General features: G+C 39.2%; 1 protein-coding gene across 11 annotated transcripts in view; it reads left to right on the top strand.

Annotated features, from left to right (window-relative positions):
- The window catches only part of LOC128136807 (6-phosphofructo-2-kinase/fructose-2,6-bisphosphatase 4), a 53202-nt gene that overhangs the window by 17732 nt on the left and 7642 nt on the right, over positions 1 to 27828 (top strand). For 9 of the 11 annotated variants that reach the window (XM_052777007.1, XM_052777013.1, XM_052777005.1 and 6 more), the window contains exons 2-13: positions 5907 to 6023; positions 10276 to 10372; positions 12841 to 12907; positions 14118 to 14192; positions 15072 to 15128; positions 15449 to 15570; positions 17192 to 17399; positions 17983 to 18129; positions 18732 to 18836; positions 20551 to 20680; positions 21053 to 21115; positions 24288 to 24352. In XM_052777007.1, coding sequence (XP_052632967.1) covers positions 5907 to 6023; positions 10276 to 10372; positions 12841 to 12907; positions 14118 to 14192; positions 15072 to 15128; positions 15449 to 15570; positions 17192 to 17399; positions 17983 to 18129; positions 18732 to 18836; positions 20551 to 20680; positions 21053 to 21115; positions 24288 to 24352 — 1253 coding nt within the window. Of the gene's footprint in view, positions 1 to 5073; positions 5096 to 5906; positions 6024 to 10275; positions 10373 to 12840; positions 12908 to 14117; positions 14193 to 15071; positions 15129 to 15448; positions 15571 to 17191; positions 17400 to 17982; positions 18130 to 18731; positions 18837 to 20550; positions 20681 to 21052; positions 21116 to 24287; positions 24353 to 27508; positions 27601 to 27828 lie in introns of those variants that run through there. The other 2 variants (XM_052777004.1, XM_052777010.1) reach the window with 2 other exon arrangements.

Below are 27828 nucleotides of genomic sequence, written 5' to 3' on the forward strand. Positions count from 1 at the left end.
TCAAGTCGGAAGGGGATTTCTTGTCCTCAAGAGTAGCTTTGCAGTGGAAGCAGTGAAGCTAGTCGCTGTGATGTCTTCTGAATTTCTAGGCTGAGCAAGATGAACTCTTTCAGTCTCCTTTAGTTGGGTTTTTTATTTCCTTGTTCATGCCGATGACCTCTATCTGCACTACTTTTAGTCTTACTTTATCTTTCTAGAAGGTGGCTGAGCAGAATCATGCGTGTTTCTGGTTGAGGACTAGGCAGATCCATCTTCAAAGGGACTTACCTCTGTTAGCTGGTTTTAATGTGATTTTTTTTCTGAAAGTTGTAGCAGCTGGAATTATCTGGGGAAGAAGAAATCTGGCTAGCTGTGCCAGGGTTTAGCCGTCACGGGGCTTTGAAGAGCTAGTTCTTTTAGTCTGTGTGTTACGAGGTTTTCAAGGAGGAGCTCTGGCTGTGTGCAGGCTACTGAGCAGACTGAGCTTTTACAGCTATTGAGACCGGTAAAATGAAGCTACCTGGTCTAAATGACCTTCCAAAGTAAGACTTTGAGGCAGTAGATATGCACATTTTTTATTAGTAACTACCACTTACCTTTGCGGTCTTTTGTGAAAGGTTTTGGCTGTTAATAGGTTCCAGTAAAGCTATTCTTGGCATTGGATGTCAGATTGCTTCAAGCTCTATGAATCAAGCAATGGGTTACAAACATGGACTTAAAAAATAAATAGGAAAGTGTGCTATAGTTGAAGTTGTTTTGAGAGCTTAGCAGAGGATGTTTATAGAGTGAGAGATAAATAGTGAACTTCCTGTGGCTAAACATTATTTTTCCCCCTATAGTTACCAGCTTTGTTTCCCTAAAGCTTCTGGAATTTGGTCATTCGAATAATTTTTATTTGCTGTTTGTACAGCAGTATGAAGGTACATTAGGTCCAAAAAAAAAAAGGTATTGAATGGAGATTATCTTTGCTCTAAAGAACTGTACCCTTCGAGCTCACGCTGCTTATGTGTATTTGTACTCCCAACCCTAGGAACTGAAGATGGAGAAAACGAATGAGGTAAGGACAACACCCAGCTGTAGCCTGAGGATCAGGATGGATGATGGGGCCATCGCTGTTGGCATCAAACCTGTAGGAAGCAAATGGTAACCCCTAGCAAGTGGATGGCAGAGCTGCTAGGAGCAGCTGGTGGCACGAGGCTGGCTAGAGGACAAATAGGAATTCTGAATCCCTTGTACCAAGGTGATGTTACAAACTGGTGATTTGGAGAAAAACAGGAGAGACACATTAGAAGATAATGGACTTCTTCAGGGGTAGGAGCAGGATGCTTTTCAGGAAGAGCAGCAGGATGGGGAACTCGTCCCTGTGGGATGTGAAGAAGGGTGACCGATTGTCATTGTTGATCAACAGGAAACAATGGATTAGCAATAGTTAAATTGGATAGGTGATAGGGGAAAATGTGTAGGGCTAACCGTATTTGGAAGGGTAGTTGTATTGGCTTATAGTTAAAGATATTTGTGTATGACCCTCTAAATAGTATGGTGATTTTGGAGAACAGGTCTTGAGTCAAAGGCCATAGAAGGAGCAAGAATCCTTCGTAAACTTCCGATGGCTAACTGCAGCAGCTCGATACAAAAAGCATTTGACCTTAAAAGTTGACTTAAAAATTTGACACAGATAAGGAAAAAACAAAATCTCATTTTGGGTGAAAGGCAGGGACAGCTGCTAGTGTGTTAGGTAGTAGGTAAGTGAACTTGAAAAATACCAACTCTTGTCTCTGATTTCACAAGGTCATGTGAGTTTTGAGGGCTGATGAAATGCTGCACAGCTAATCTAGGTTGTTCAGTGTCCCAGTTTGGTTTCACAACCTTCTGCATCTTGCATTATTTCACAAGAGAGTTTAAGAGGCAAGAAATGAGCATGTAGTTTCTTCTTTCCTTGAGTGTTAAGTCTTAAACTTTAGAAGGGTAGGCAGTCATAATTTTAATCTGAGCTGTAACTTGCTGAGTTGTTCAGTAGTATGTAAGAAATTTTTGACTGGGATAATGACTTTGCTTAAGTTGCAATGCTTGATTTTAATGTGCTTCATCACTTGGCCATCTTCCTTCACTCACTGGTATTTTGGACATGCTTTTTTGCATGTTCCCTTTAAGTGAGGGGATGCAATGTACATTTCTTTTTGATGCTGCTGTTTATAAACATGCAATCCTACATGCATATATTACGAGCATCTATTTTAAATTAAAAAAATGAGTAAAGTCATAGAGTATCTTTAGCAAATGATGGCATACAACCCTGTAAGTTTTGTTTTGCTGCTCAGAATGTGTTATGTTCCTCTAGCAAAATTAGTGTTGACAGCACATCCGCAGGTTGGGGCTGTCAGAAACTCTTAGGACTTACATACGTGAAGCGGTATTAAAGAATGAGTTTGTTTTCTTGAGAGTAGATTGTGTAGAGAGATTTCTGGAGCTAAACCAGACAATCCAGCGATAACAAATTGAGAGAAAGCTGCACTTAGGAGTCTGCCTTGGCTCTGCAACTTGCACCTATATAACTACTTTTGTGCTGCAGATTGTTTTTCATATAAAGTGAATGATGCTGAGGTGCTGTGAAAAGGTGAATTGAGCATTGTGACGTTGGGTAAATATTAAACTAAAGAGGCTTTTTCATTCCAGGAGTTAGATATGTGTAACTTGTGGTTTGTTTGGGTTTTTTATCAGTCCACTTCCTCATGGCAAAATTGCTTGCATTTCTTCAAAGGAAGGTGTAAGTCTTGAGACACTGACGTTTTAAATACTGTCATTGGAATGTGCGTTCCCCCCCACTTGCAGTGAGTGTTGGCAACGTTTTGCTGAGAAAGCTGTGGTTCAGTCAGATGAAGTGAAAGATAATGAAATTATTTTTAACTTTTGAGTATTTGATGCATCCTCAGAACTTTGCATTTTGTTCTGGTCTTGACTTTTTTACTGAGCTGATGAGCAAAACTAAGCCTTGTTAATTACACAGGATCATAAGGAAGACGACAAAAACCTGTGTCTGTTGTGCTGAGTCTTATGGGTGTTGTTGAGATCACTACACTGAGGTGCAGAAGAAATAAAGTAGTTGCTTTGTGTGCTTTTATTTGTACTCCTGTCATTTAGCTGTTAACATCTGCTGTTTTGGCCAGCAAATGTGCCTTTGACTTCTACTTCCAAATGCATAGGTGCGCTTGTCACTAAGTGCCACCTGTGTAAGTGGTATTAGACTGCAACCACTCTAAACCAGAACACCAAACATTTTTTTAGTGCCCCGAATTTTAGGTTGCGACTAGCATCCTCTTGTTGCAGAGGCACTAAATGGGTGGTATATGCTGTAGCATCACATACTGTATCGTGTTTGCAGGGCTATGGCATTATGTAAAAGCAGAGTATTTAAGGTCATTGAAATCAATGGTATTCCTCCTATGGGTGTCCAGAGCATCTGTCTCACTGATTTCTGCCTTCAAAAAGGAAAAGCACTCTTGGTCAGCCTGGCACCTAATCAGAGCAGGATTGCAACTTGTTTGATTGGGATCAGCAGAGAATTCCCTTGGTTTCTGCTATATAGTGGTGCACAGAGTGATCATAACAACAGATTAGGCGTGCATGTTAAACTGTACGCATAGGGCTCTAATAAAGGCAATTTTACTAGTTTTTGTACTTTCTTTGAGGAAATTTGCGTAAAAATGCAAGCGATGCCAGGCTTGCACACTGACTGCTTGGCAGTGGGAGGAGATGTCCCTTTTGCGTGTTGTCTTAGTTGTGGTGTTCCAGTTTGCCGCTCGGTGAGAAGATCTGTTACAAGCCGACGTAGGCAGCAGGACTTATCTTAGAGAGCTGTTGTCGGTGTAATCTGTGAAGCAGCCATTTAAGTGTGTTGTACGTTTCTTTGTGGTAGCTTCCTAGCCCTTAGTTTTGCAAAATGGAGTTTTGCTCCAGTATAGGTTTGTCGTTACATTACCAAAAGACAAATGTTCTGTGAGAAGGCTAAATTTGTATGGCTCACCCCAGAAGAAGACAAACCCCAAACCAAAACCAAACCAAACCAAAAAGAGGTGATCTAGATATGTAATGTTAGTTGGTAAATTCTGTCCAGAATGGGTAGAAAAGCCTGTTCCAGTTAGCACAGTTCCTTGTAGAGCAGGGAGGCCTGAGGCTGTGTATAGAGCCTTTCTGTACAGATCCTGGTTTGTCTTTTACAACTCTTATTTCACTGCTTACACTGGAAAATTGTTTAAAACTTGAGCTAGATATATCAGGTGAAGAACCTTTCAAACTGGCTTTGAAGAACAATGTCTTCTCGTAAGATTTCTAGGGGCTCAGGGATTTCTCTCATCTCATTATTTTGTTTTACTGTCCTGAAAACTAGAAGCAAAGCTGTTAAGTTTAGTAAGCACTGTACTCTTTGTACTTCATAGACTTTCTTTCCCCAGAGCCTGCCTTCCTCCTCTTGGAGAGGGACTTCACAGGCCTGAACTTAGGACAAAGAGGAAAAGGGACAAGAAAACACTATCCTTATGGTTTATAGGCTTCTGTACAGAGGAGCTTACTCTGAGGGCTCTTATCAGTGTCCTTCTGGAGACATGGACATGTTTGGATGGATCTGTTTTAGTTTGCATTCAGTTCCATGGAACTTTAATTATACGGAGTAGTAGACTCTTTCATGGGTTTGAGGTTAGGTACGGTTTTGCCTCCTCTCTCATGAAAAGTGGTGTATTTTTAATGGGTTTGGGGTTTTTTTCTTTTCAATGTGCTTTTTAAGAAAGTGCATCTGTCTTTGCTAATCTGTTTGTTGTTTTTCAATGGGTTTACTATGCAGAGTAGGTGTGCCAGATTTGTGCAAGTGACTTTGTGGCATGGGACTTTGTCAATCCAAGGTTTGGGAATCTTGGGCAATCACAGTGCTTTGTACAACGGTTTAGTTATGCCTTATGGTGTAACACTGAGATTTAGTCTTTTGGAGCAAATTGACTCCTCTATCAAGACACTGAGGAATTCCCTTTGAAATAGGGGATGGAGGGATTCGGTGGTATCTTTGCGCCACTTTAATATCTTCTTTCTTTTTAGGCAGTTCCTTGTAGCTGTGATAGATTCATGCAAGGTATTCATAGTTTTGTGCCGTTAAAATGTTAAAAAACTTGTCATTTGAAAGGAAATGCCTCAAGGTTTTCAGTTTATACATATAACTCCTTTAACTTCCTGCAGCGTTTTGTTTTTTTATTAAACACTCTGCCTTTGATTAAGAGTATTTCTGTACATGTATCTGTATATCAGATTATTGTACTTGATTGCATAGAATACTTGTGCTTTATTCCTAGTAACCATCAAAGAACAGTCAAAATGAGCTCTGTTTCAAGAGAGATTTTTGTGTTAATATTTAAAGGAGAAATAACAAATATGAGTACCATGTCATACTATAATGTATTAAGCTGCATCTGTCATGCTTGTTTCGCTCAAAACCAAGAAAAGGTTGAGCAGTGTTGAGGTCTTTTCTTAAAGATTTAAAAATTATCTAAAAATTGTATACACCTTGCTGTTTCCTTTCAATGCAAGCACTGAACTGAGGTACATATGGGTGTAAGACGTCAGTGTCCTTTTTTTGGTATTGTTTTTGTATGTCTTAAAACATGTATGCAAATACCTAAGTTTCTTGTCTTCTGCCTGTCTACAACTTGTATGTCCAGCATTGCACTACCACTCACTGGCCCTTCCAAAATCCAGCACAGCATAAGAAAGCCGGTTAGGTCCACCGTACACCTGAAGAAACCCCCTGAAATAGTGAGAGACAGTGCATGAGCTGCTTTGAACGGTCAATTCCTCAGCACACAGATTGTAATTTTCCATCGCAATATAAGCCTTTGCTTTGTGGGAATGTTAATGGTAAATCCCAGTTTTCTGTTTTTCTGTTTCAGTATGTATGACCAATTGCCCTACTCTGATTGTCATGGTGGGTCTCCCAGCAAGAGGAAAAACCTACATCTCGAAGAAGCTGACACGCTATTTAAATTGGATTGGAGTGCCAACAAAAGGTGATGGATTTACTTTTGTTTACATCAGAAGGACAGGGCAGATGTTAGGTGTTTCATAAACCTAATTCCCAGTAATTTTGTTGCCAAGTTTGACTACATAAAGTCTTTCTGCTTAGTTAACTTATTTTTAAGCAATAGCATATACAGGCTGTCTCTTCCGTTTAGATGTCAATTAGTCAAATTCTGGTGACCGTTCATTTACCTCCTTGTTCTGCCAGGTGCCTAAATCAACTTTTTGCCCTTGTTTCTTAACACTTTGGTTCTTCAGCTGTCCTTTCCCCCCTGCCCCCCCCCTTTCTTTACGTGGATGAAAGGGAATCTCCTTTACAAGCAGACGAGCAGTCAGCACTTCTGGGCTGCATCAAAAGAAGCGCGACCAGCAGGTCGAGGGAGGTGATTCTCCCCCTCTACTCCACTCTCGTGAGACCCCGCCTGCAGTACTGCGTTCAGCTCTGGGGCCCCCAACATAAGAAAGACATGGACCTGCTTGAGCAGGTCCAGAGGAGGGCCACAAAGATGGTCAGAGGGCTGGAGCACCTCCCCTGTAAGGACAGGCTGAGAGAGCTGGGGTCCTTCAGTCTGGAGAAGAGAAGGCTCCGGGGACACCTTATAGCAGCCTTCCAGTACCTAAAGGAGGCATATAGGAAAGATGGGGAGGGACTCTTTAACAGGGAGTGTAGTGATAGGACGAGGGGTAGTGGTTTTAAACTGAAAGAGGGTAGATTTAGATTAGATATTAGGAAAAAATTCTTTATTGTGAGGGTGGCGAGACACTGGAAGAGGTTGCCCACAGAGGCTGTGGATGCCCCATCCCTGGAAGTCTTTGAGGCCCGGTTGGATGGGGCTTTGAGCAACATGGCCTAGTGGAAGGTGTCCCTGCCCGTGGCAGGGCATTGGAACTAGATGGTCTTTAAGGTCCCTTCCAACCAAAACCATGCTATAATTCTATGGAAGTTCTGACTTCTCCATCTTCTTTTCTCAGTGAACTTTGTGCAACGTGTAATTCTCTGTGTAACTGTTCAACTGCATTTGTGGAATGAGTTACAGCTCTTTGAATATTAAGAGCCCAAGGAACTGAAGCAGCCACTTGCTATCACTCTCTTAAGGACTTTATATGTGTGTTTAGTGTGGGAAACAATGGCTCTGGTTTGCTGTGTCATGGACCTGCCTGTCCTGCCTCATTCCCAAGCTCCTGTGGTATCTTGTGGGCCCAGATCGACAAGTAAACAAGACCTAAGTCCATTTGAGGTTCTGAGCAGCCATCTCCCCTGCTGCCTTCTCTATCTCTGTAGAAAAAAAAGGTAGTGTTCTGTGATTCTGTCTGGCGCAGTAATGGTAGCTTTATAGTTATGACTAATTAATCATTTAAATAACATTAAACATATTAGATCATACTAAAGTGTAGACTTTTGGCTGGATATTCAGAGATGTATTTCCTAGTAGCTCTAAGAAGTCAAGATGAGGAGTTCCAGCCTAAATTTAAATTGCCTTTTGATTACGGGGGATAGCTTTTTGAGTTGGTGTTTTCTTAAGCTCTTAGAAACTTGTCTGATATGCTTTATTTAGATGAGATATTATGGAGGATATGTTATATTGAGTATGAGAGCTTATAGGATTTAAATTATAACTTGAATTTTGACTGTTTTCACGCAGTATAACCCTTCTGATGAGCAGTATCAGATATTTAGAAACTTCAGTTTTATCCATTGGGCTGAAACAGAATAACAGTCTAAATAGGTTAGCTTATATCCAAGCTGATAAAATGGGATATAACTATGCTTGTATGTTAGATACACATCTAACATACATTTCTGTAGATATGTATATATGTCGTCGTTTTGAGCATTTTACCATGTGAACTTTGAAAAGCAGAAACATGGCATTGGACAACAAACAAGATACTGTCCACATCTGGCTCATGCTTGGTTGAATATATCCCAAATGCAGTAAGATAGATAGGGGTGGTCTGCCTCAGTTATAGGAAAAGTTCCATGGGCAACCGTGAGCAGCACATCAGAAAATATATGCACTTGTGCTTAATAAAAAATAGAGCATTGCTGCCTAATTTCACAAAAATATACAACATACAGTTACCATATGAGCTTCCATCCTAGGTTGCTGGTTATGGTTTGTTTTTGTTAGAAGGGGTGACTTGGGATTTTCTTGGAAAACCACGGACCCTTCCTGTTGTTGGTGTCATCAATGGTGCAACTTTACTGAAGCTGAAATAAATTTAAAATACTCATTGAGGGAATGGATGACATGTTGCCTAATGCTTCCAGTTGATGGGGACTGAATTGATATGTGATAAGTATCAAGTAGCCCTAACATTTGTTACCCTTTGGCTCTTAATGCCTTAAAATTAGTGTGTGCTTAAATATGTTGTGTGCTTATTCTCCAAAACAGATGGTTAAAATTATTAAACCAGAGAAAAGATAAATGCCATCTTTTCATGTAACATACATTAAGCAAGCTGGAGAGTTCAAGAAAAGAAGGTGGAGGTAAATAGCCCAGGGTTGATGTTAGTTGAATCATTTCAGCCATCAGTTCTGCGTTTTCTTTTATTCTTTCCAAAATCCTCTGTCATTTAGAATGTGAAATGGTTAAAAATACAAAGGACTTTTGTCTGGGCTTTTTGAAGGAAATGAGGTCAATTAGATGCTTGAATAGAATTGTGTTGCAATGTGGTTTTTAGATGCTAAACTTTGGGAAGCTTTTTTGAATAGTTCTGGCTGTGTGGTAGTTGTGATACCAGTTAGCATTGTGAAACTTTTCTACAGGGGTGGATGCTAATAATGAAGGCTAGTGATTGTCCCACTAGACAGCACTTTTTCCTTTGCTGTGCATGACCCTCTTGCAGTAACTATTCTTTCTTAAGAAATGAATTATTTTTTATTTTTAAAGGGCTATTGCCTGACAACGCTGGCCATCTGAACTTCTTGCATCTTCTGTTTTTCTTACAAGGAACCACCTTTCCATGTAGCCAGTGCGGCCAGTGCTCATTAAACCTGTCACAGAATAACCTGGATTGTACTATAATCCGTGTCATACAGTTGACCACAGAAAAATTACATCAACATTGTTGAATTCAAACAAGATTTGACTTTTGGGGGGATAAACAATATTTATTTCTTTATCCTCTGCCCCCAATCCCAACAGCAATCTATATACAGCAGCTGATGGTTGAGCTCTTTTATCCTATATCTTTTTTTCTTAATTACAACTCAGCAATTGTGTCTGTTACTTCTTTTCCTCTTTCCAGAAATGAAGTCTGGCAAGTATTTATATCTCGGCAGCTTGTCAAACAGAATACTTCAGTTTGTTCTAATGTTAAAAAAAAATGCTTTGCAGTTCAGCAGAGAAAACCTATAGGTCAGAAACAAGTTAAACATTAATTGCACTTCAGAGACCTACTTTCAGAACTGTCAAATGAAGTTAACTAGGGTACAGTGTCATTGTCTGCTGTGTGGCAGAACAGAACTGCCTCGCCCTAATCCCATATCTGATGTTGTGACAGGTGTATAGCCATAGACCTTATGGACCTTTGCCCAGATAAGGACACTGTTAAGAGATCACAGTAAGATTATGTTCAGTACTTATGCTGATTTTTTTTAATGGTGTTTTGGTGGTTTTTTTTTAACAACTTAAGTGTTTTTTTAAATAAATGGAACAGGGGTTGTGAAATAGTATGTACTGATCCTTAAGGAATAGAAATACTTGAGCAGAATTATGGAAAAAATGTTTCCACAACTTGAATTTTAAGTTTTGTTTATCAAAAGCAAGATCGGTTAGTTCTATTTAGAACTCTTCCTTGCTTAAATAAGAGCTGAAAGTTTTGGGAGGTGCTATCAGAATACTGTTTCACTGCACATATACACAGAAGAAAAAGCCAGATTATTAGTAGTCCTTTGTAGACTACTGAAACAGCCTTCCAACCACCCCTGCAAAGGAGGAAAAGAGTTTCTTTTTGTTGTTCAGGCAAACTGGCAGGCAGAGGCATGGCAATATGGCCCTGTGACTCCATTGAAGCTACCTACAGCCCAAATGTTCTTTTGCCATTTCCATGATTTGTTGTTGTCTTTTTATTTAAAAACAAACAAATCCCTCAAAACACAACAAGTATGATATGTTGACTTCGTACATGCTAAATTATTTTATCCTCGCAGGTAGTTTGGTTTCAAAGCTGTCATAACTTTTGTCCTTTTTACGTGAATATCGTTAGTTCCCACTAATACTGGTTTCTTCTTGGCAGAATTTAATGTTGGTCAGTATCGTCGAGATTTGGTGAAAAAGTATAAATCTTTTGAATTCTTCCTGCCTGACAATGAAGAAGGCTTGAAAATCAGGAAGTAAGTTTTGAATGTATTTGGCTACACGATGCTAATTGTATTAAAATGGTACCCTGTGTAATTTGCTCTTAGAGACTACTTTAAGTTGCATTTTTGTATGCTCAAGAAGACGCTTAGGAGACTGCAGTATGAAATGGCAATGAAAAGAAATTTTAGAAAAGGTGGAAAAGTGATTTGTTTAGGCTGCTTTTAAAATTTGGGGTATTTTTTTCTTAATTGCTTCATCTCCAGGATCAAAAATGCAGAGAAGGTAAATACTTGATTCCTTTTCACCTTTCACTAGGCTGTGACTGCTGCTATTCCTGCAGATATTCCAGGATATTTTCACTCAAATCAAAGCAGTTTTAACAAATCGTTACTATTTTTCTTACCTTTTTGTAAGGTATCAGCTAATAGATGTGACTCTTTCTGCTGTCTAATTCCTAAAATGCCATTTTAGAGCTTTTGTGTGGATCGTAAAGGAGAAAAAAACCCCACATAACTGCTTTTCTTTTTGGTCTACGTACTGGAATTTTTCACCTGGAGTACTTCGAACATGTTTGTTCTTATCTGTTCAAATGAGCAGGGATGAAACACTATTATTGTCTCCCTGAAGTTGTCTATTTGGCCACCATGCAAGTGCTTCATGCAGTCGGTCAGTGCACTGCCTCGAGAACTGCCATGTTTTGCTAATGGTATGCAAAGCAATATGACCACCAGTGTGAACATCTGTGCCTAGATGAAGCACTTGAGACTCCCCTCTTGCCTTGAAAGAGGCTGTGCTTTAATGTAGAGGAAAGACCTTGAGAAGAAAGGGTAGATGACGAGAAGGTCAGAGCAAGAGGGAGCTGCCTCTTTCTTACAGAAGATAAAATGGGAAGGTCTTTTGATTTTCTTCACCATTCATTGTCTGTCTTAGTATGTTCAGGAAAACACTTAAGAGTGTGCAGTAGGAAATGAGAAGGAACAGAAATTTTAGCAGAATGGAAATGCGATTTGCTTAGGCTACTTAGAGTATTTTGTTCTTAATTGCTTCAGCTCAAGCATCAAAAATGTCTGGACTTTCCTACTGTCTGGACTTCCTTTTGCAGCTGTCCCTCTGTCCTCTCTCTCTTCCCTTTCCCCTTCAGCAGCAGATGAGTATTGCTAATGTCAAAGGAGACCAACTTGCATAAGAACCTCCTAATCCTTTGGGACCAAAGAGTAGATATGAGGTGCGTTAACCTTGCAAGCCCCTACCATTTGCTTAGAAGTAGAGCCAAACCTTTTAACGTGCCTCTGTGTCACCTATTAGACTAAATGGTGGGGAATATAATATGAAATGGGCTGTGTGAGCTAATCTGCCTAGTTAGCAATGAGTAAAGAGGGTTTATATTTATTTAGTGAAGACTTGACTGATGAATCTCAGTTCCTGACATCTATAAACAATGCTAATGTGGAAATACTGTCAGGATTGAAATGCCTTCTTTTTTCTTTTAAGATAAAGCTCTGCAGCAGAATATGGTAAATGTAAGAGAAGAGTTATATGTTTCAGTCTGGAAGTCAAAATAGAGTAGTAATTCATAGAAAGGCTGTTGAAATGGACAGGGTTTTATGTTGGTACTGCAAAAAGACTGTATTACTGGAAATAAATGGGGCCGTGTTCTACTAATGAGTAAATCGTGTACAATGTTGATGTTGCCCTCCAGTATTATTTATGTGTTAGAAATCATAATGGACTTGGAAGATAATACTAATACTGGGGAAATAGGAAAGTTGCAAATAAATTTATTCTTGTTCAGATTTAACACAAGCGTAAAGTATGTGGGGGTGGGTTTTTTTGGTGTTGTGTCCTCAACTGTCTCCAGTACTAATTACATTGCGTTGGTGACTACAGTGGGATGTTATTTTCACCTCTGTCCCTAATACTTGGTGCTAACTTTGTTTTACTCTCTGTTTTAACAGATTTTTTTTTTGACATAAGCAATTTTTACACAATAGTTCAAAAGAGAAGTAGATTACTGAAAAATAGTTGTCTATCCTCTTTAACTTAGGGCCTCAAGATAAAAGGCTTAAGTTGATTTATTTTTTCCTCTTTGAGAATCAAATTAAGAAGCAAATATCTATGAATAGGTAATTGGGAAAAGAATACAGTTGCAGGGATGATTCAGTGATGTTACTTTAGATCAGTGAAAGTTTATCCTGGTCAGCAAAGTTGATGGGTATTCTGTGGTGATGTATAGTTGTATCAGTTGCACAGAGGAGCACTGGACTGGTGGTTTTTTTAGGCAGATGGCCATGACCACATTTCCTTAGTATAGGTTGGTCGTCCTCTGTTGGGTTTTCCCATGTTTGGGGGGGGAGGTGGGGGTGGGTGGTGTGATTAAAAAATACATGTTTTTGAGAGAGATTGTCTAACATTTGCAGGGCACTTTGATCAAAATGCACAAGTGTGTTATTAAAGCGACTTTTAACTAGCATTTCAGTTTTACTCTCTTTTCATTTTTAAGACAGTGTGCCTTAGCAGCGCTGAATGACGTCCGACAGTACCTCAGTGAAGAAAATGGGCACGTGGCTGTAAGTTTCTTGTTGAAGACACATTCTTGAGATGCTTCCCTACAAAACAGTGTGTGTCTGCTGGATAATATACAGCCCGAGTAATTCCAATATCTTTTCAGGATATCAGATTTTTTTTCTTTGGTATTTGTATGTTAGATCTGCCTTGTTGCTGCTGTGAAAGGAGCACTTAAGTTCAGGATGATGATGCCATATTGAGCAACCACCTTTGTGATTTGAGGGGTTAACTGAGGAGAGAGTAACACTGAGAAAAATGTCCCCCTTCTCTCCATGTTATATAATGTACTGTTAAATACATCTGTTGTTTTGGTTGCAGTTGTGCTTCTATTTGATAGTCTAGTGTTTCAAGTGAAAGGTAAAGACTTACTGAACAAAAAGCATCCTGGGTATTGCTTGGCAGTTGTGTTACTGACGTGAGGAATCTCTGAAGAAAGCAGGAGAAACTCACTGCTGCATATCTGAGTATTTAATAATGGGATGCAAAACATCAGCTGTTCAATTATTGACATTGAGTATTCACATTAATTTGCATAACACTTTTTCTTAAGACTACTGACACGATTCTCTGTTGTTTTCATTAACTAATCAGGGAAAACCATTAACTATAATTATAAGTTCTGCTGGGGACATGAGGTAAACTTTACACTTTGGCAAACTTCATACTTTGGTAAAATACTGGTGTGTTCAGAGCTAAAGATAAGTTCTTAGAAAAATGGCTGCGTATATCGTGTAATTCATGGGCAGGATTTACAAGTCTTGCAGATCTTCTGCCCTTTAGAAGTTTTACACTTGCATTTTTAATAGCATGTTGATTGCAGCATCTTTTTTTGTGTGGTGTAAGTTCACAAAAAACCCCTATGCATTAATATTTAATGCTGATATGGTCCAGGAGGAAGATTCTGTCCTGTATTATGTGTTAGGCTTAAATTCTGGTTGCTTCTTCCAAATACAGTGTTCTGCTAGTAGTGCTTTCAAAATATTACTCTTTTTTTAGTATTTTGAAAATCATGTGTGTAAAGTAGAAATGTCTTTTGTTTTCCTGTTGAACGTGTTGAGGTAGTGGGGTAGAGGGAAGGGGAAGTGTTTTCATTGCTTTCTTTCACATTGAGGGACTTTGAACCCTTATTTTTGTTGTTACTAACGCAGTGCTTTTCACAGGCTATGATGCTTTTTTAATTCCTCTCTCTCTGTCCCCTGTAATTATTCCTAGGTCTTTGATGCTACAAACACAACTCGGGAACGTAGAGAAACTATTTACAAATTTGGTGAAGAAAATGGATATAAGGTGAGTCAAAAGCAAAGGAGTTCTGAACTAATGATAGTTTTGCTCTTATCTGCTACTCTGAGTTAAAAGGTGCACTAGCATAAGCCACATCCTTCCTAGCTGTTTAGTCAATCGTGTATTTTGTGTTCTCAAGCATTGTTTGTGATTAAAAGTCACCCAGTCCTCATTTTTCTCATCTTTAGTGTTTGTACTGTTTGTAGCTAATATCTTTTATGCTATGGCTTCAATTCTGTCACCCTGGACCTGTAGTTCTGAGTGTACTCTCAGCAAGAACTGTTTAAAATATGGTTCTTAGTGCAGTTCAGATTTTTGGTGTGGAAACACGTAGGGAATTCTGTGTTAGTTCTGTACAAACCAAAAACATTCTGTGGTTTTATGCCTTCTGTCCAGGATTGTTTTGCATTTAGCTGTTCTCCAGTAATCTTTCATTTCCTCTAAACTTGCATCTCCATAAACCTTTGAGGCAGCAAAACACAAACCTCTTTTTAAGTGAGGCTGCTCCATTGATTGAAAGGCTTCTAAATTATTATTTCAGAAGCATTAGCTACTGTTTGTGTGGCTGAACTTGCATCCTCTGCATTTATTTCTTCCTCCCATCCTAAATTTTTCTTACTGCAAAATTTTTCCACTTACAAGCATTGTTGGGGAAAGGAGTATAGAGCATGATGCTTCTAGGAATCGTAAGCCAACAATTTCTGATGAGAGGGTCTGGAGAAATCTTCAGAGTAAACGGAGGGAAGTTTAGCGCGTGGCTCTGTTAAAAAGGGTTAGCGTGGAAGTGGGCAACTTGCTGCTCGTGTGTGTTAGTCTCCAGAGGCATTCTAATGCATCTTTCTTCTTCCTTCCTTCTGTGGACGTGATTTCCTATTTGGACCGAAGACTTTTTTTGTTGAGTCAGTATGTGTAGATCCAGAGGTCATTGCTGCAAACATTGTGGTGAGTATAGGAAAGTTTGCTTTAACTGCTTTAAGTCAAGAGGTTTAAAGTAGCTCAATATTTTTATAACTATAATAAGAACTTCCAATAGCAAAAAAACATTAGCTCCCATTAATGGAACACTTTTCATTTATTTTCCTGTCCAGGTGTATACTAAGAAGTCTAATTCTATAAAGAATAGCTCTTTTTGCTTTACATGTATTCTAATTAACTTCCAGAAAATAAGTTATTGTGTTGTTCTCCCCCTTCCTATTCCTTTAAACTTCCATTAAAAGGGGAAAGAAACTTATGTACTACTCTCCTGGTTTTATTTTAAACAGCAAGTGAAGCTGGGTAGTCCTGACTATGTTGATTGTAGTAATGATGAAGCAACAGAAGACTTCATGAAAAGAATAGAGTGCTACAAGAACTCGTATGAGACATTAGATGAAACTCTTGACAAGTAAGTGATGAAATAATACTGTGATCACAACTGAGTTATTTTAAGATGTTTCCTTAGGGGATGGAGCATCCTGTATCGGGGATTAGGGCTTTCTAGTCTTGTTTTTCTAACGGCTTGAGCTCTCGTTCCTTTGGTAAATTAGAGAGAGTTGACTCTGCTTGCTTGCTTGAGGAAAATTGGTTAACAACTCTACTCTGGCACAGTATTCTTTTAGATTTTCCCTCTTGGAGAACAGTATGATTCTTCTGGGATAGAACCAGCATTTAGAAATTATTCCAGACTTGCTGTAGTGGTTGGTTGGTACTTTTTTTTTTTCTTTAGTACGTAGAGGAGACCCGAGTGATTTGTAAGCATAACTTCATTTGTTGACATGACTAAGATGAATTTTGAACATGTCAGTCTTAAAAATGTGACTTCTAAATTTATTTATTTGTGCTTGCAAATTATCCTGCAGATGCAGGGCTGTGAGAAACTTTCTTAGCTAGATTATTTGCCCTCATGCCAAAGCATTCATCTGTTTTTTTCATTCACTTTCAACACTTGAAAGTAAGGTAGGGGTGAACCATGTGAGGAGGAGCACTGTTTCTCTTGCTACAGTCCAGGATTTCAGTGTGGGATTTTGAGCTGCACGCATACCAGATGCTCCTGGTTTGTTTCAGGACCAGTGCTATAGAGAAGGCTGAGCTGCACTTTAATGTAATTGAGTGTAAGCAGAGTGAAGCTGGTTCAGTCAGATTGGTTCATGCATGTAATTTCTGTGATGGACCTAATGGTTGTGCCTGCGTGAAATAGCAATGATTAACTCCAAAGAGTGCTATCAGAGATGAGGTGATGCTGCTTGCTTCTCATCACCTCCATTTAGTTTTATTTTAAGTTTTCTTGTTTTATTGTGGTGTGATGTCTCAAAAGCATCACTAGAAACCAGTAGTGGTTATTTTCAGCTTATCAGACTTTTTTCCTCCTTTAAACTAGATGCTACTCTGAAATTATAGCTCAGACGAGAAAGGATAAGCATTGAAAACTGAAATTATAACCTGTCTGATGCTGAGAAAAGGTAGTGGTGGGGTGATTAAGTACTGTTAATAAATAGTTGTTGATAGAGGTGTTGAGAAAAGTCTTGCTTCAGGCTAGTCCCTGGTCCTTCTGATGCTGTAGTTTTTCTGGAAGGGTTAACTGGGATGGGTAAATAGTGACCATTTTGGCCCCTGGGTGCAATCAGACAATACTTGCTGTGGAGGAATTGTTTGTAACCTGCAGAAAAATAACTAGTATCATAAAATATCTTACTGAAGCTACCACAGTTGAATGGCTCCACTGAATTTTCCTTTTAGTGGGAGGGCTGTATTTTTGCAAGAGTAGGATCTAGATTTGAGGGACAAAGTGCAAGTAAAGGGAACAGAAAAGGAAGTGATGTGAACAGCTTACATGAGAAAGGAATAGAGTTCAGCTTGTACCTTTGGAGTATTGCATTGTTTCTTAGGACTAATGCATATTCCATAAGTAATTGAATTTGGTGTGTTGCCCCTTTGTTTTATAATGAGAGAGAGGGTGGGAAGATTCTGGTACGTGCTAATAGAAACTATGTGGAATCTTACATATTTTTTTTGTTTTCTTGTCAAAGGGATCTTTCTTATATTAAAATTATGGATGTCGGAAGGAGTTACCTTGTGAACAGAGTAATGGATCACATTCAGAGCCGGATTGTCTACTACCTCATGAATATCCATGTGACTCCTCGGTCAATCTACCTCTGTCGACATGGAGAAAGTGAACTCAATCTCAAAGGGAGAATAGGAGGAGATCCTGGACTGTCTGTCAGGGGGAAAGAAGTATGTACCTCCTGAACAAGTGTGACTGGGTTTTGTGTGTATCTATGCATGTGTGCAGTTTGTGCTGTGTAATTATAGCTTTCTTCCTCTACACCCTTTTCCTCTTAACATATTTAAGAAGGATTTTTTTAGTTGCTTATGTGGGTAGTGGAAACTGGATGGACACACTTTGTGTATTGTGATCGGTATGTGCTCTTCTATCTATCTGTCATTCTGTTGGTTGAAATTCGTTTTTATCCTGCAGCACAAAGCAGTTGTCAAGGGCTTTATTTTTTTAACTGTATTCTTGTAAAATCCTGACTTGTTGGATAATTGGGAAGGTTCACAAGTTGAAGCTGGAAGGAAAATTCCAGGAGGCAAAGATAGGAACTGCAGACAACTTGTATCTTCCTTATACTCCTTTCCTTACCTCTCCTGTCCCTCTTGGCTTAACGGACTGTGTTGTATTTCTTAGCAAAAACTTTGACAGACCCTTTTGGAAAAGTTATAATGAGTTTACGGAGGCTAGAGCCTGCGTGTTGCAAACTGAACACAGTGTGTTGGCTCCAAGCCCTCATCCAGTGTCTCATGGTTTTTCTTTCAGTTTGCCAAAAGCTTGGCACAATTTATTAATGAGCAAAATATCAAAGATCTGAAAGTTTGGACGAGCCAGATGAAAAGGACAATTCAGACTGCTGAAGCCTTGGGAGTGCCTTATGAGCAGTGGAAGGTTTTGAATGAGATAGATGCAGTAAGTTCTTTTCTAAATGTCTAATAAGTTGCTTTGCTAGGGATGAAGGAAGTACTTAATTTTGTAATGATACGCCTTTTATGGGATAGAAAGTCATTTAAGCTAGTTCTAGGGGCTGGAAAAGAGTGATTAATTCCTGTTAACAAGGCTAAATGTTTTATTAAATTTTGCCATAATTAATTTAGTCTTGGTTTGTCTTTCCCAGTAAAACATTCCCCTGTAGAAACCACGATGCTATGAAATTTTTGGTAGCTGGGGGTTGGAAAGAAATTTTTGGTAGGTGGGGGTTGCTATTTGCTGCTTTCCAGCTGCAACTGTAAGATACATAAGCAGGTGCAATAGATAAAATGCGACCTTGCTCAGTGACCTTGCTTGCCCGTATATGTTACTTCACTTATACAGGGATTTAGCAATTCCTTCTAGCCACATCTGAGTCCGGCTGAGTGTCCTGTTCATCATGCATGACAATTTTGTCTTTAAGTATCAGAGTAACAAAATACAATTGTTAAAAGGTTATTTTTATATGGGTTTATTTAAGAATGGTAATCTGTTTTTTGCACTGCTGGAAATACTTGCTTTTTAATTATTTTTATTACCTACAGGGAGTGTGTGAAGAAATGACATATGAGGAAATACAGGAAAATTACCCGCTTGAATTTGCACTGAGAGACCAAGACAAATACAGATACAGATACCCTAAAGGAGAGGTGTGCTATTTTTTCTCTCTTAAGGTGAAGGGCTTCCTTGTCTTCTTGAATACATGCATGCGGGCTTTAGGAAGGAAAAAAAAAATTAAATTAATAAAAAGTTGTTCCTTTCTCCAGGGGAAAGCACATAGGAGCTTGCAAGGATTGAGCCCAGACCATTTAATTTGATTCAGGGCTTGAAAAATAAAACAGTAGATTTAGAAAAACAGCTGAGAGCTGTGATCTTGTGGGCATCGTTTCTATGCTGGTCCTGCAGTGATAAACCAGGAAGAATGATTGCAAGGCTTCAAACTATTGCATATGCAAACATACTGCCAAGATTGCCTTTTTCTATTCATCCTTGCTGTAGATAATGGCTGTTTTGCATGCAGTTCTGGCTGAAATGCTAGGGAAATCTGTAGCCACATTGGTCTTTCACTTTAATAAACTCCTTGTCTCTGGGAAAATAACTTGCTGACAGCTTTTCTAAAGCAAACCCATTACAGTGCAGCAATTACCAGATGGTCACACGGCCTGTCTGTGGGTGCTAAAGGCTTAGGATTCAGGGCAGCAGGACGGAGGAGTAATTGGACCAGCTGCTCAGCTGTTTGTGTCATGAGGAAGCGGAGCTTTGTGGTCGTCTTTCCTCAGCAGTCAAGAGTAATCACTGTGCTAAGAGCAGCTTGTGATAAGAGCAGTGTTCTTGCAGGTGTGACCCCATCTTACTAATGAGGCAGTCACAAAGCTGTAAAGTTCTCCTAATCCATTTGACCGAGGAGTGTTTGTTTTTCAAACTGATGCCATCTTCTAGGATGGTGAGGAAGGTTTCAAACTCCCTCATTGGCCTTGCGGTGATGAGTTGATCTCAGTCCTTTGTCAAAGGCAGTTTCTGTCACCGGTTACAGTCCCAGGGGTTTGGACAGCCTCGCTGGAGACCGCTGCGTTTCTCTTGCCAAGGTCTGAATCAGCAGTGCCACTTTCCAACCGGGCAGCCCCCGTGCCTGCCCTGGGACCAGGGCGAAGGCTTTCTGCTGTGGACACTGCCTGCCCTTCTGGGTGATGTGCTGTGTTCTCTGCACGTGAGATGCGTGACATGTTTTGGAAGTATTGTCTTTGCTGTGCATGTGAAAATTAACTTACTCATGCATGTGTGGAAATCCTGCTGTTCACCTGCAGCAGCAGATTGACTGTGCGCATGCTGTGCGGGACGGGTTGCAAGAGAAATCCAGCCTCCTTGCTTTGTGACTTTTGATGGGATAGCGGCTGCCATCGCCAGGCCAGTTCATCAAGCCCATAGTTTGTTTTCAAAGGGCAGCCTGAACCTTGTCAACTCTTTGTATGCTGACTGTAGGCTGGGCTTCCCAAATTTTTGCTTGGAAGAGAGATGCTTTTGAAGATGAGGTACAGAAAATAATGTGCAAGACTTAACCTGTACATTTGCAAATGCTGTGAATGAAATTCTAGGGATTTTGCAGAAATTCTTGATCATAGTCACTAATTTAATAAAGCTTTTGCTTGAGGGAGATTTATTTTGTTATATGTATGCTCTTTGATAGTCTGGAAGGACCCGGACTGTGTTCTTAATTTAAGGAAAATTATTACTACAATATTTGTCTGTGCACTAATATAACATTTAGAATATGACTAATACGAAAGCAAGATCCACTGTATATACATACACTGTTAAAAGAGTTTCCCCTTTTTAATGTGCTGTGTATTTCTCTTCCCCGCCCAGTCCTATGAAGATCTTGTTCAGAGACTGGAGCCAGTAATTATGGAACTTGAAAGGCAGGAAAATGTGCTTGTCATATGTCACCAAGCTGTCATGCGCTGTTTGCTCGCGTATTTTCTTGACAAGCCTGCAGGTAAGTCGTCTTTGATACATTGCAAATGGTCTGCTTTTTGAAAATTTACTGATTAAGGTTCCAAACAGTAAGTTCCAACAATTTCCTTATCATCACAGGGTAGTTGTGCTAGGCAAGTATGCAAGTGTGATTTTTTGTATTTGACCCACGTGTGAAACTTGGTAGTTGATTTTTATTGAGCTGCTCATCACTTGAAATACTGTAATGTTTGTGTTTTGCTCTGTTTGAATAGTGTCTCTGTTGCATGCTAGGGGAGAAAACAGGTACACTGTCAGGTAGAAGGAAATTTAGGTTGTTGACCTGTAACATAATAGAAAAGTTAGTGTTCTTGTAATCTGTATTTCATATGTAATTTGTTGTTCAATGTCTCAGAACAACTGCCTTACCTGAAGTGCCCGCTGCATACTGTCTTAAAGCTAACACCGGTGGCTTATGGTAAGTAGTATTAAGTATGTATCATATGTAAATCTAACCACACTGTCTGTGTCATCAGTAAAGTTTGTGAAGCATTTAAATTAAAACACATTTTTAATTTATTTTGCTTTAAAATAGAATTGAACAGTTAGGTTTGACATTGCATGTATGCCTGTACAGCTTTGTTAGAATCAATGAATCCTTTGGTTTACATTTGCTTTGCATTATGCCGGAAAATACATATGTATTAGTGAAGTCCTGAAACTACCAGTGGCTGTAACTGCTAGTGGACAGTTTTCTTTTGTACTCAGTTCGTAAGCTATTTCACTAATTCTTCTGGCAAACCCATGCCATTTACACGTCTGGTACAGTAAGATCTCAGTTTTTATTGATGTATTTGAGGGTATTGCTTTTTAGAAGACAGGCAAATTTACATTTATGTAGGCTTACCATCTTAAAAAGGGTGTTCCCCTTACTCTTAAATAACTTTGTTCTCTTTTCCTGAAGTATTTTTTCGTGGACCATCACACTACCACATGAATTTACCTTGTTTGTTGTTGTTGGCATTTGTTTGTCAGCAGCTATTATCAGTGCTTAGCTCAGGGGCTTGAACGAAGATATGCCGCTGGTTTGTAGAGCATGGGGTATGGGTTGCAACACGTACTACTTGGGTTTTAGGCTGGTTGCTAATTAAGTTTCGTGTGTGTTTCAACCTCAGCTTAACACGTGCCTGCTGTTAATTTTCTTGAAGTGATGGCTTAATTATATCTTCTGATATCTCATCACACTTTGGAAGATTATTTATAGACAAAGAGAACTATCTGCACAGCTTACCAGGAAATGGATTGCCAAAAAATGCTGGTTGAGTTATTAATTGGAAGCGCAAAGCTGTCTTTGATTATCAGCTTTGAAAATTAGCAGTCTAGATCTGTAGTTCCTTTTCTGGTACATTTCAAATAAAGTTGAGACAAAGTAACTAGCTGTTACACTGGGAAATCTGTCTGAAGAGATTTTTGTCATTTAATTGCAGTGTGGTTTTACAGTAAGTAATAACTGTCTATGCTTTGGTGACATCTGGTGTTCCTAGCCTTGCATGACAGGCTGGAGTTTTGAAAATACAGATTTAGAACAGTTAAAAAATTTTTGTTTTGTTTTGTTTGGAAACTGGATTCTCTTGAGTTGCTAGTCTTGGCCTGTTTACACAGAGAACTTGTTTTGGGGTTGGTTTGGGTTTTGTTTTTTGGGGTTTTGGTTTGGTGGGTTTTTTCGGGTTTTTTTTTCGTGGGAAGTTGGGTGACTTTGTAAATTTTAAGAGGGCCTGGATGTTTACAGTGTTTACTCACACACTAAATGAGGAAGCAAAAGAAGTGGTATGAAATACTGTCCTTGTCCGTTTGACTTCTGTGAAAGAAATGCAATTGTTCTTTTTTTAAAGTGTTTGATACTTATGTCTGATTAGCACATTTCAGTCGACCTACTTTTTGGAATTTGACCATCTGAAAATACAAGGGCTGTGTAAACTATTTATACAGTAATAATCTATAGCATTATTTCAAGTTGATGTGTCACTTGGCTCTAGTGAGGCAGGATGCAGGATCAAACATGGTGTGTTTAATACCTTCCAGCTAATCCTGTTCTGGGGTAGCACCTCCCTTAGGGGTTTGCTCTTCCTGGCGTTTGAAGCTAGCATCATTCCCACCCTAAATGTCTGATCTTTAGTAGGGGAACATCTGTTATGGCCTGACAGTTGGATTAGGATAAATTAGCTTTTTACCCAACAATCCAGTATAGCGGTCGTCTGTGTGGGAGCACACAGGAAAGAGAAACTGCGCCTTGCTGTAGGTATGAACTTGCACGTCGGTAATTAAAAATGAGCTGGGAGTATGCACATCGTAATTACTGTGGAGTAACTCCTGTCCCTTTGGTTTATATTTGAAGCTTTCCATGTGATACTTTTTTCAGGTCTTAAACTCAGCTGGCAGTAAGGACTGAGAGGTCTCTGTGGAAGTGTGTCTGCTCTGTAACCAGTCCTTAGTAATGGCCAGCATCAGGGATCAGAACTTGTTTTTTCTTGGTCTCAGGGGTCGCACTGGATCTGTGAACAGGATGACTAGGCTACTCTTCCAGTGGGAGATGTGCGCTTTTCCCCCCTAAAATCTGTTTTCTGGTTGACTGTTCCTCTGAGTGCTGGCTCTCCTTCAGTATTTGCTCACAGTGTTCATGACAAATGGGGTTTCTCAGAAGAGGCTTTCCTAAGGGAAAGGCAAATATTTGCCTTTGCTAATTTTTTTTTTTTTTCCGAAGTGCAGTGGCTTTCTAAGAAAAGGCTAAAATTACCTTTTTCTGTCATGTAGTAATTCTATGGAGTGTGTTACGACTTTAGGAAGTAAGTGAGCAGAGTAATGTGAAAACCTATTTGCGATAGAAGATGGACTGTGTTATGTCAGGGGAATTTGACTATTAATGTTGTGTTAGGGTAGTGGTAGCTTATAAAAGTCATGTTCATGTGAGATAAGACAGTGTTTGGCAATAAGATGTTGCTTAAAATGGTGCGGCCACAGTGTATTGAGTAATTACAATTCTCTAAGTGGGTCAGCTTATACTAACTGATTAATAGTTGTCTCTTCTGACTGTTTAATTTTTCTTGCTTCTCTGGAGTTTTCCATTTCTGGGTGAAAAGGAGAAGTTCCTTTTTAGAAGTCGACTTTAAAGTTCCATTTAGCTGGGGGTTAAAACTGTTCTGCACATGTAGAGAAATGGGGGTTGCTAACAACACACAGTGTACCTCCTTGTAATCATTTTCATGTTATAAAAAATGAGAGCAGCATTTATCTTTTGTATTACAATGAAATTAAAAGAATTCTAGGATGTTTAAAAAACAAAAAAGTTACAAATAAGAACTTTCTGACTGAATGTTGTTGTTCATGTATGTTTAAAAATGAGAATTTGTTTCAAATAAAATAATGATAAAGCTAAGGTGAGAATAGGAGATGGATTATCAGATTGAGAAAAATGTTAATCCTGGTGGAAGATGTTCATTTCAATAGCTTTAGCTATTCAGAATTTGGGAAATTCTAGTATAAATCAGAAGGGGGAAGTGATTAACCTTCACCAACTCAAAACTAGATTGCTTCTTTACTATAACTTCATTTTTAAAGCAGACCAATTCTAAAAATGTGTTTTCTATCAACAGGATGTAAAGTAGAATCTATATTTCTGAATGTTGAAGCTGTAAACACACACAGAGATAAACCCGAGGTAAGAGTATTTTTCAAATCAGAGAACTTGACATAATGTGCTATCTGAGCTGATTTCCATTGTCCTTGTGGTTAGAAATGATTTGAGAACTCAGCTGAGCATATTTAATTTTTTATTTAATAATATCAAGCTTTACTACTGGTTTGCTGTTGAGGGGGAAAAACATCCTTTTTATTGAGCAAATTTATCCTACGTATGAGCTCTAGCTGGAGTAGTTTATCTTCTAAAAATGAATAAGAATTTGAAGATACGGTATCAATCTAAAAAGTGTATAAAGTTCTTCCAGCCTTTGTCATTCAGCAGAAGTAGGGTGTAGTCAAAAAGTACGTTGTTATGAATGCCACACTTATTTTGGAGAGAGTAAATAATGAAATCATCAGCTTTTTCATCACGTTGCTGTATGAAAAAGAGGAATTGATGATGCCACCTCTTGTTTTAAGCCAAAGCTAGAGAGGAAGACTAGATCTCAGGATACAGCAGAACAACTGAGGAAAAGGAAATTGAGTGTGTTTGTAAAATGTAAGTGGACATAAGATGCCAGACCACGGCAGCTTTGTACTCTTCCTGTGTCAGGCACATGGTTCTCTGTGCTCCTAAGTGTTGACATGAGCTTAGGTTGATTCCACTGCTTGCGCAAAGCTCTTCCATTGCTGCATTATGAAAGTTATGTAAAATGTGTCATGATTAAAAATTTCTGGTTGCCTTGCAGATCCTCATGCTAATGCTACTAGGTATGGCACTGATTCCTTGCTGAGGTTATGAGCTGTGCCTACTGGTGAATTAAAAGTCAGTTTGATAACATGAGAAAAAGGGCTGTTTGTGGTGATTTTAAAACAATGGTTTGTGGTGAATTCACGTGTGTGTATTCAACAAGGCATGTGATACAAAATGCCGTACTTATATGAGGGTACACGTTTGTGGCAGTTGTGCAGAATTCATGCTGGAGGGGTCTGCAGAGAAGTTTTGTTTTAATGACTTGGGTATTCTGAGTTCTGAAAATACTGACTTTTGGTTGTTGATAGCTAAGACATTTTCTATTAGATGGTCATCTTGCATGTTTCCTCTTTTTTGCCCTTTCTCCTCTGTCGTTCTGCTTTACCACTTTAGTATCTTAGTTTGGTTTGTTAGGTTTAGGAAATCCATTCTGTTTTCACACTGCCTAAAAGGTGTTGGAGAAGCATGGTTACCATGTTAAATAATGTAGATCAATTGAACATCTTCAGTTTGGCTGATAAAATATTGGTGCTGAAATTAGAGCTTGCTAAAGTGTCTTGGGAATTGCCATTGGAAATACCACTTCTCTAACTGAAGGTGTTTATTTTGAGGGGGGAAGCTCTGCCTGAATCACCACGTGACTTGTCTAGCAAGGGATGTGGCCATACTGACGTGGCTGTGTTTCAGGTGCCTGTAGACGATCATGCAGATAGTTGCATTGCAGTGGACACAAAGGCACAAAGCTGTTTAATTTGAAGAGAAATAGAGTTAATGAATTTTTAAAAAGAAAAAAAGGGAGCAGAGGTATTTTTATTAAAAAACCTCACTTTTCTCCCTCTGCCCCCAAAGAAACCCAGACCAGTGAAGTACGGGTGATGATACGCTGTTCATTTAGTAGCGCTGAATGAAGGACTGAGTTGATCCTGTCTGCATTTAAATGCTGCTCAGAGGACTATGAAAATTTCAAAAGCTTTCATTTACATCACCTATGAAAATGTTAATTACTTCTGTAAAATTAAGTGTTCAAATAGTCTATTGAAGTCAAAGCATTTAATTAAATACAGTGTCACAGATAACAACATTGTTAAACAATGAAACTATTTGATTAGGAATTGCCCAGTGTGCTGTTCTGTGCCCCCACAAGTAATTTGTAGTCTGTGTTTCAGAACAGTGCACTCCTTTTGGGCTTCAGCTGAAAGCATCTATTTTTGCATTGCAGAAATGCAGGCAAAGCACTAGAGTAGTTGTTTGTAGTATGTGTAAACTTCATTGTATGATGGTGATTTGTCTGAAGTGGATTGAAGCCTTGTGCTTGTCAGTGTTGTAGTAGCTCAAGTTCCTGACCTTTTCAAATAAAGGAGTCTATAGTCTTTTTTACTGAAAATAATTCAGGGGAGTTACTTTAGCTGTTGCTTGGGTCCCCTCTTTGGGCAGAAAACAAGCACTGGGGTAAAATGTCTACTTTGCACCTCTGTCTTAGTGAATGACAGATATGGAGATCGCTCCTAGCAAGAAACCCAGATCTCCTTTTTGATTTTGTGGGGGGAAGGGGAGAGGGAGATGTTAGCAAAAGGTGAGTTTGCTTACCACAGTGGGAAACAAGTAAGACTCATGAAGCCTGTCAGCACGAAGTTTGAATAATTGGCAATGATTTGGCCTAAAATGGGCCAAATCTTAGATCAAGATCTTGTAAGGAACTTCAGAACAGTTTATTGTAGCCTGCTTTCTTGGTGGAAGGGAGAATACTAATTGCACAGTCTTTAGGACTTGTATGAGGTGGTACTGTGGCAGGCATGATTCCTGAGCCTGGTTCAACACAGCTGCACTCAAAGCTGTGCTTCTTAGTGCAAGTGTTTGGCTGTGCCGGTGTTTTGGTTTTGTTTGGTTTTGAATAGTTTGCTGCACTGAATGTCATTCTTTTTCTACAGCCTCTGCAAAATGAGGAGAGATCTAGTTGGTGTGATCATTCTTGAATGGTTAAGGTGTCTGGGAAGATACCTTTCTGTTCTGTCAGGGGTAGTACATTGCCTATAATACAAACAAATGTTAAAGTCTTCCCTTGGGAAAGAAGTTTCTGGCATAGCTCAGCAAAGCACTGCAAGTTGCTTAATGGATAGACGTGCATGTGCTGAAGCACATGTTTAAGTGGATTCCTGCTTGGGCCTGTAAAAGACTTCCTCCTAAACATGGATGACTTGAGCTTTTGGTCGTACTATCAGCATGGGATCAGTGATTACTGTAAATATGTTTTCCTGCTGTCTAGTTCTGGGACACCAACCAGCTGTCAGTCTGCTGCGTTCTCGGGGTGGGGGTGGGGTTAAAAAGAATCTCTGCTTTTAAATAAGTGCCGCTGTGTACTTGTGAAGGAATCTGATTGGGGTTTTTTGTTGCTCTTACTGCTGCATGGTAAATATTCTCCTCTGTATTTTTATTATTATACAGAATGTAGACATTTCCAGACCTCCCGAGGAAGCTCTTGTAACAGTCCCTGCTCATCAGTGAATCCTGTGTGCTGATCAACTATCGAACTTGGGGTGCTGTTTTCATCCTACTACTTCAAAATAAATTGAAAAAATAATCATTCCAATCACTTTGAAATAGAAAAGCCCCACCCAAACCCAACAAATCAAAACCCAAGCCAAATGTTTGTACAGCGCATGACTTGAAAAAATTATCAAATCACAATAAAACTATTGCACTGGTTAATTTATTGTGGATAAGTTGTCAAACATTGATTGGCTGTCACTGGAATGCTGTTCTTG

Source organism: Harpia harpyja, chromosome Z (genome assembly GCF_026419915.1).
Source record: "Harpia harpyja isolate bHarHar1 chromosome Z, bHarHar1 primary haplotype, whole genome shotgun sequence".
NCBI lineage: Eukaryota > Metazoa > Chordata > Aves > Accipitriformes > Accipitridae > Harpia > Harpia harpyja.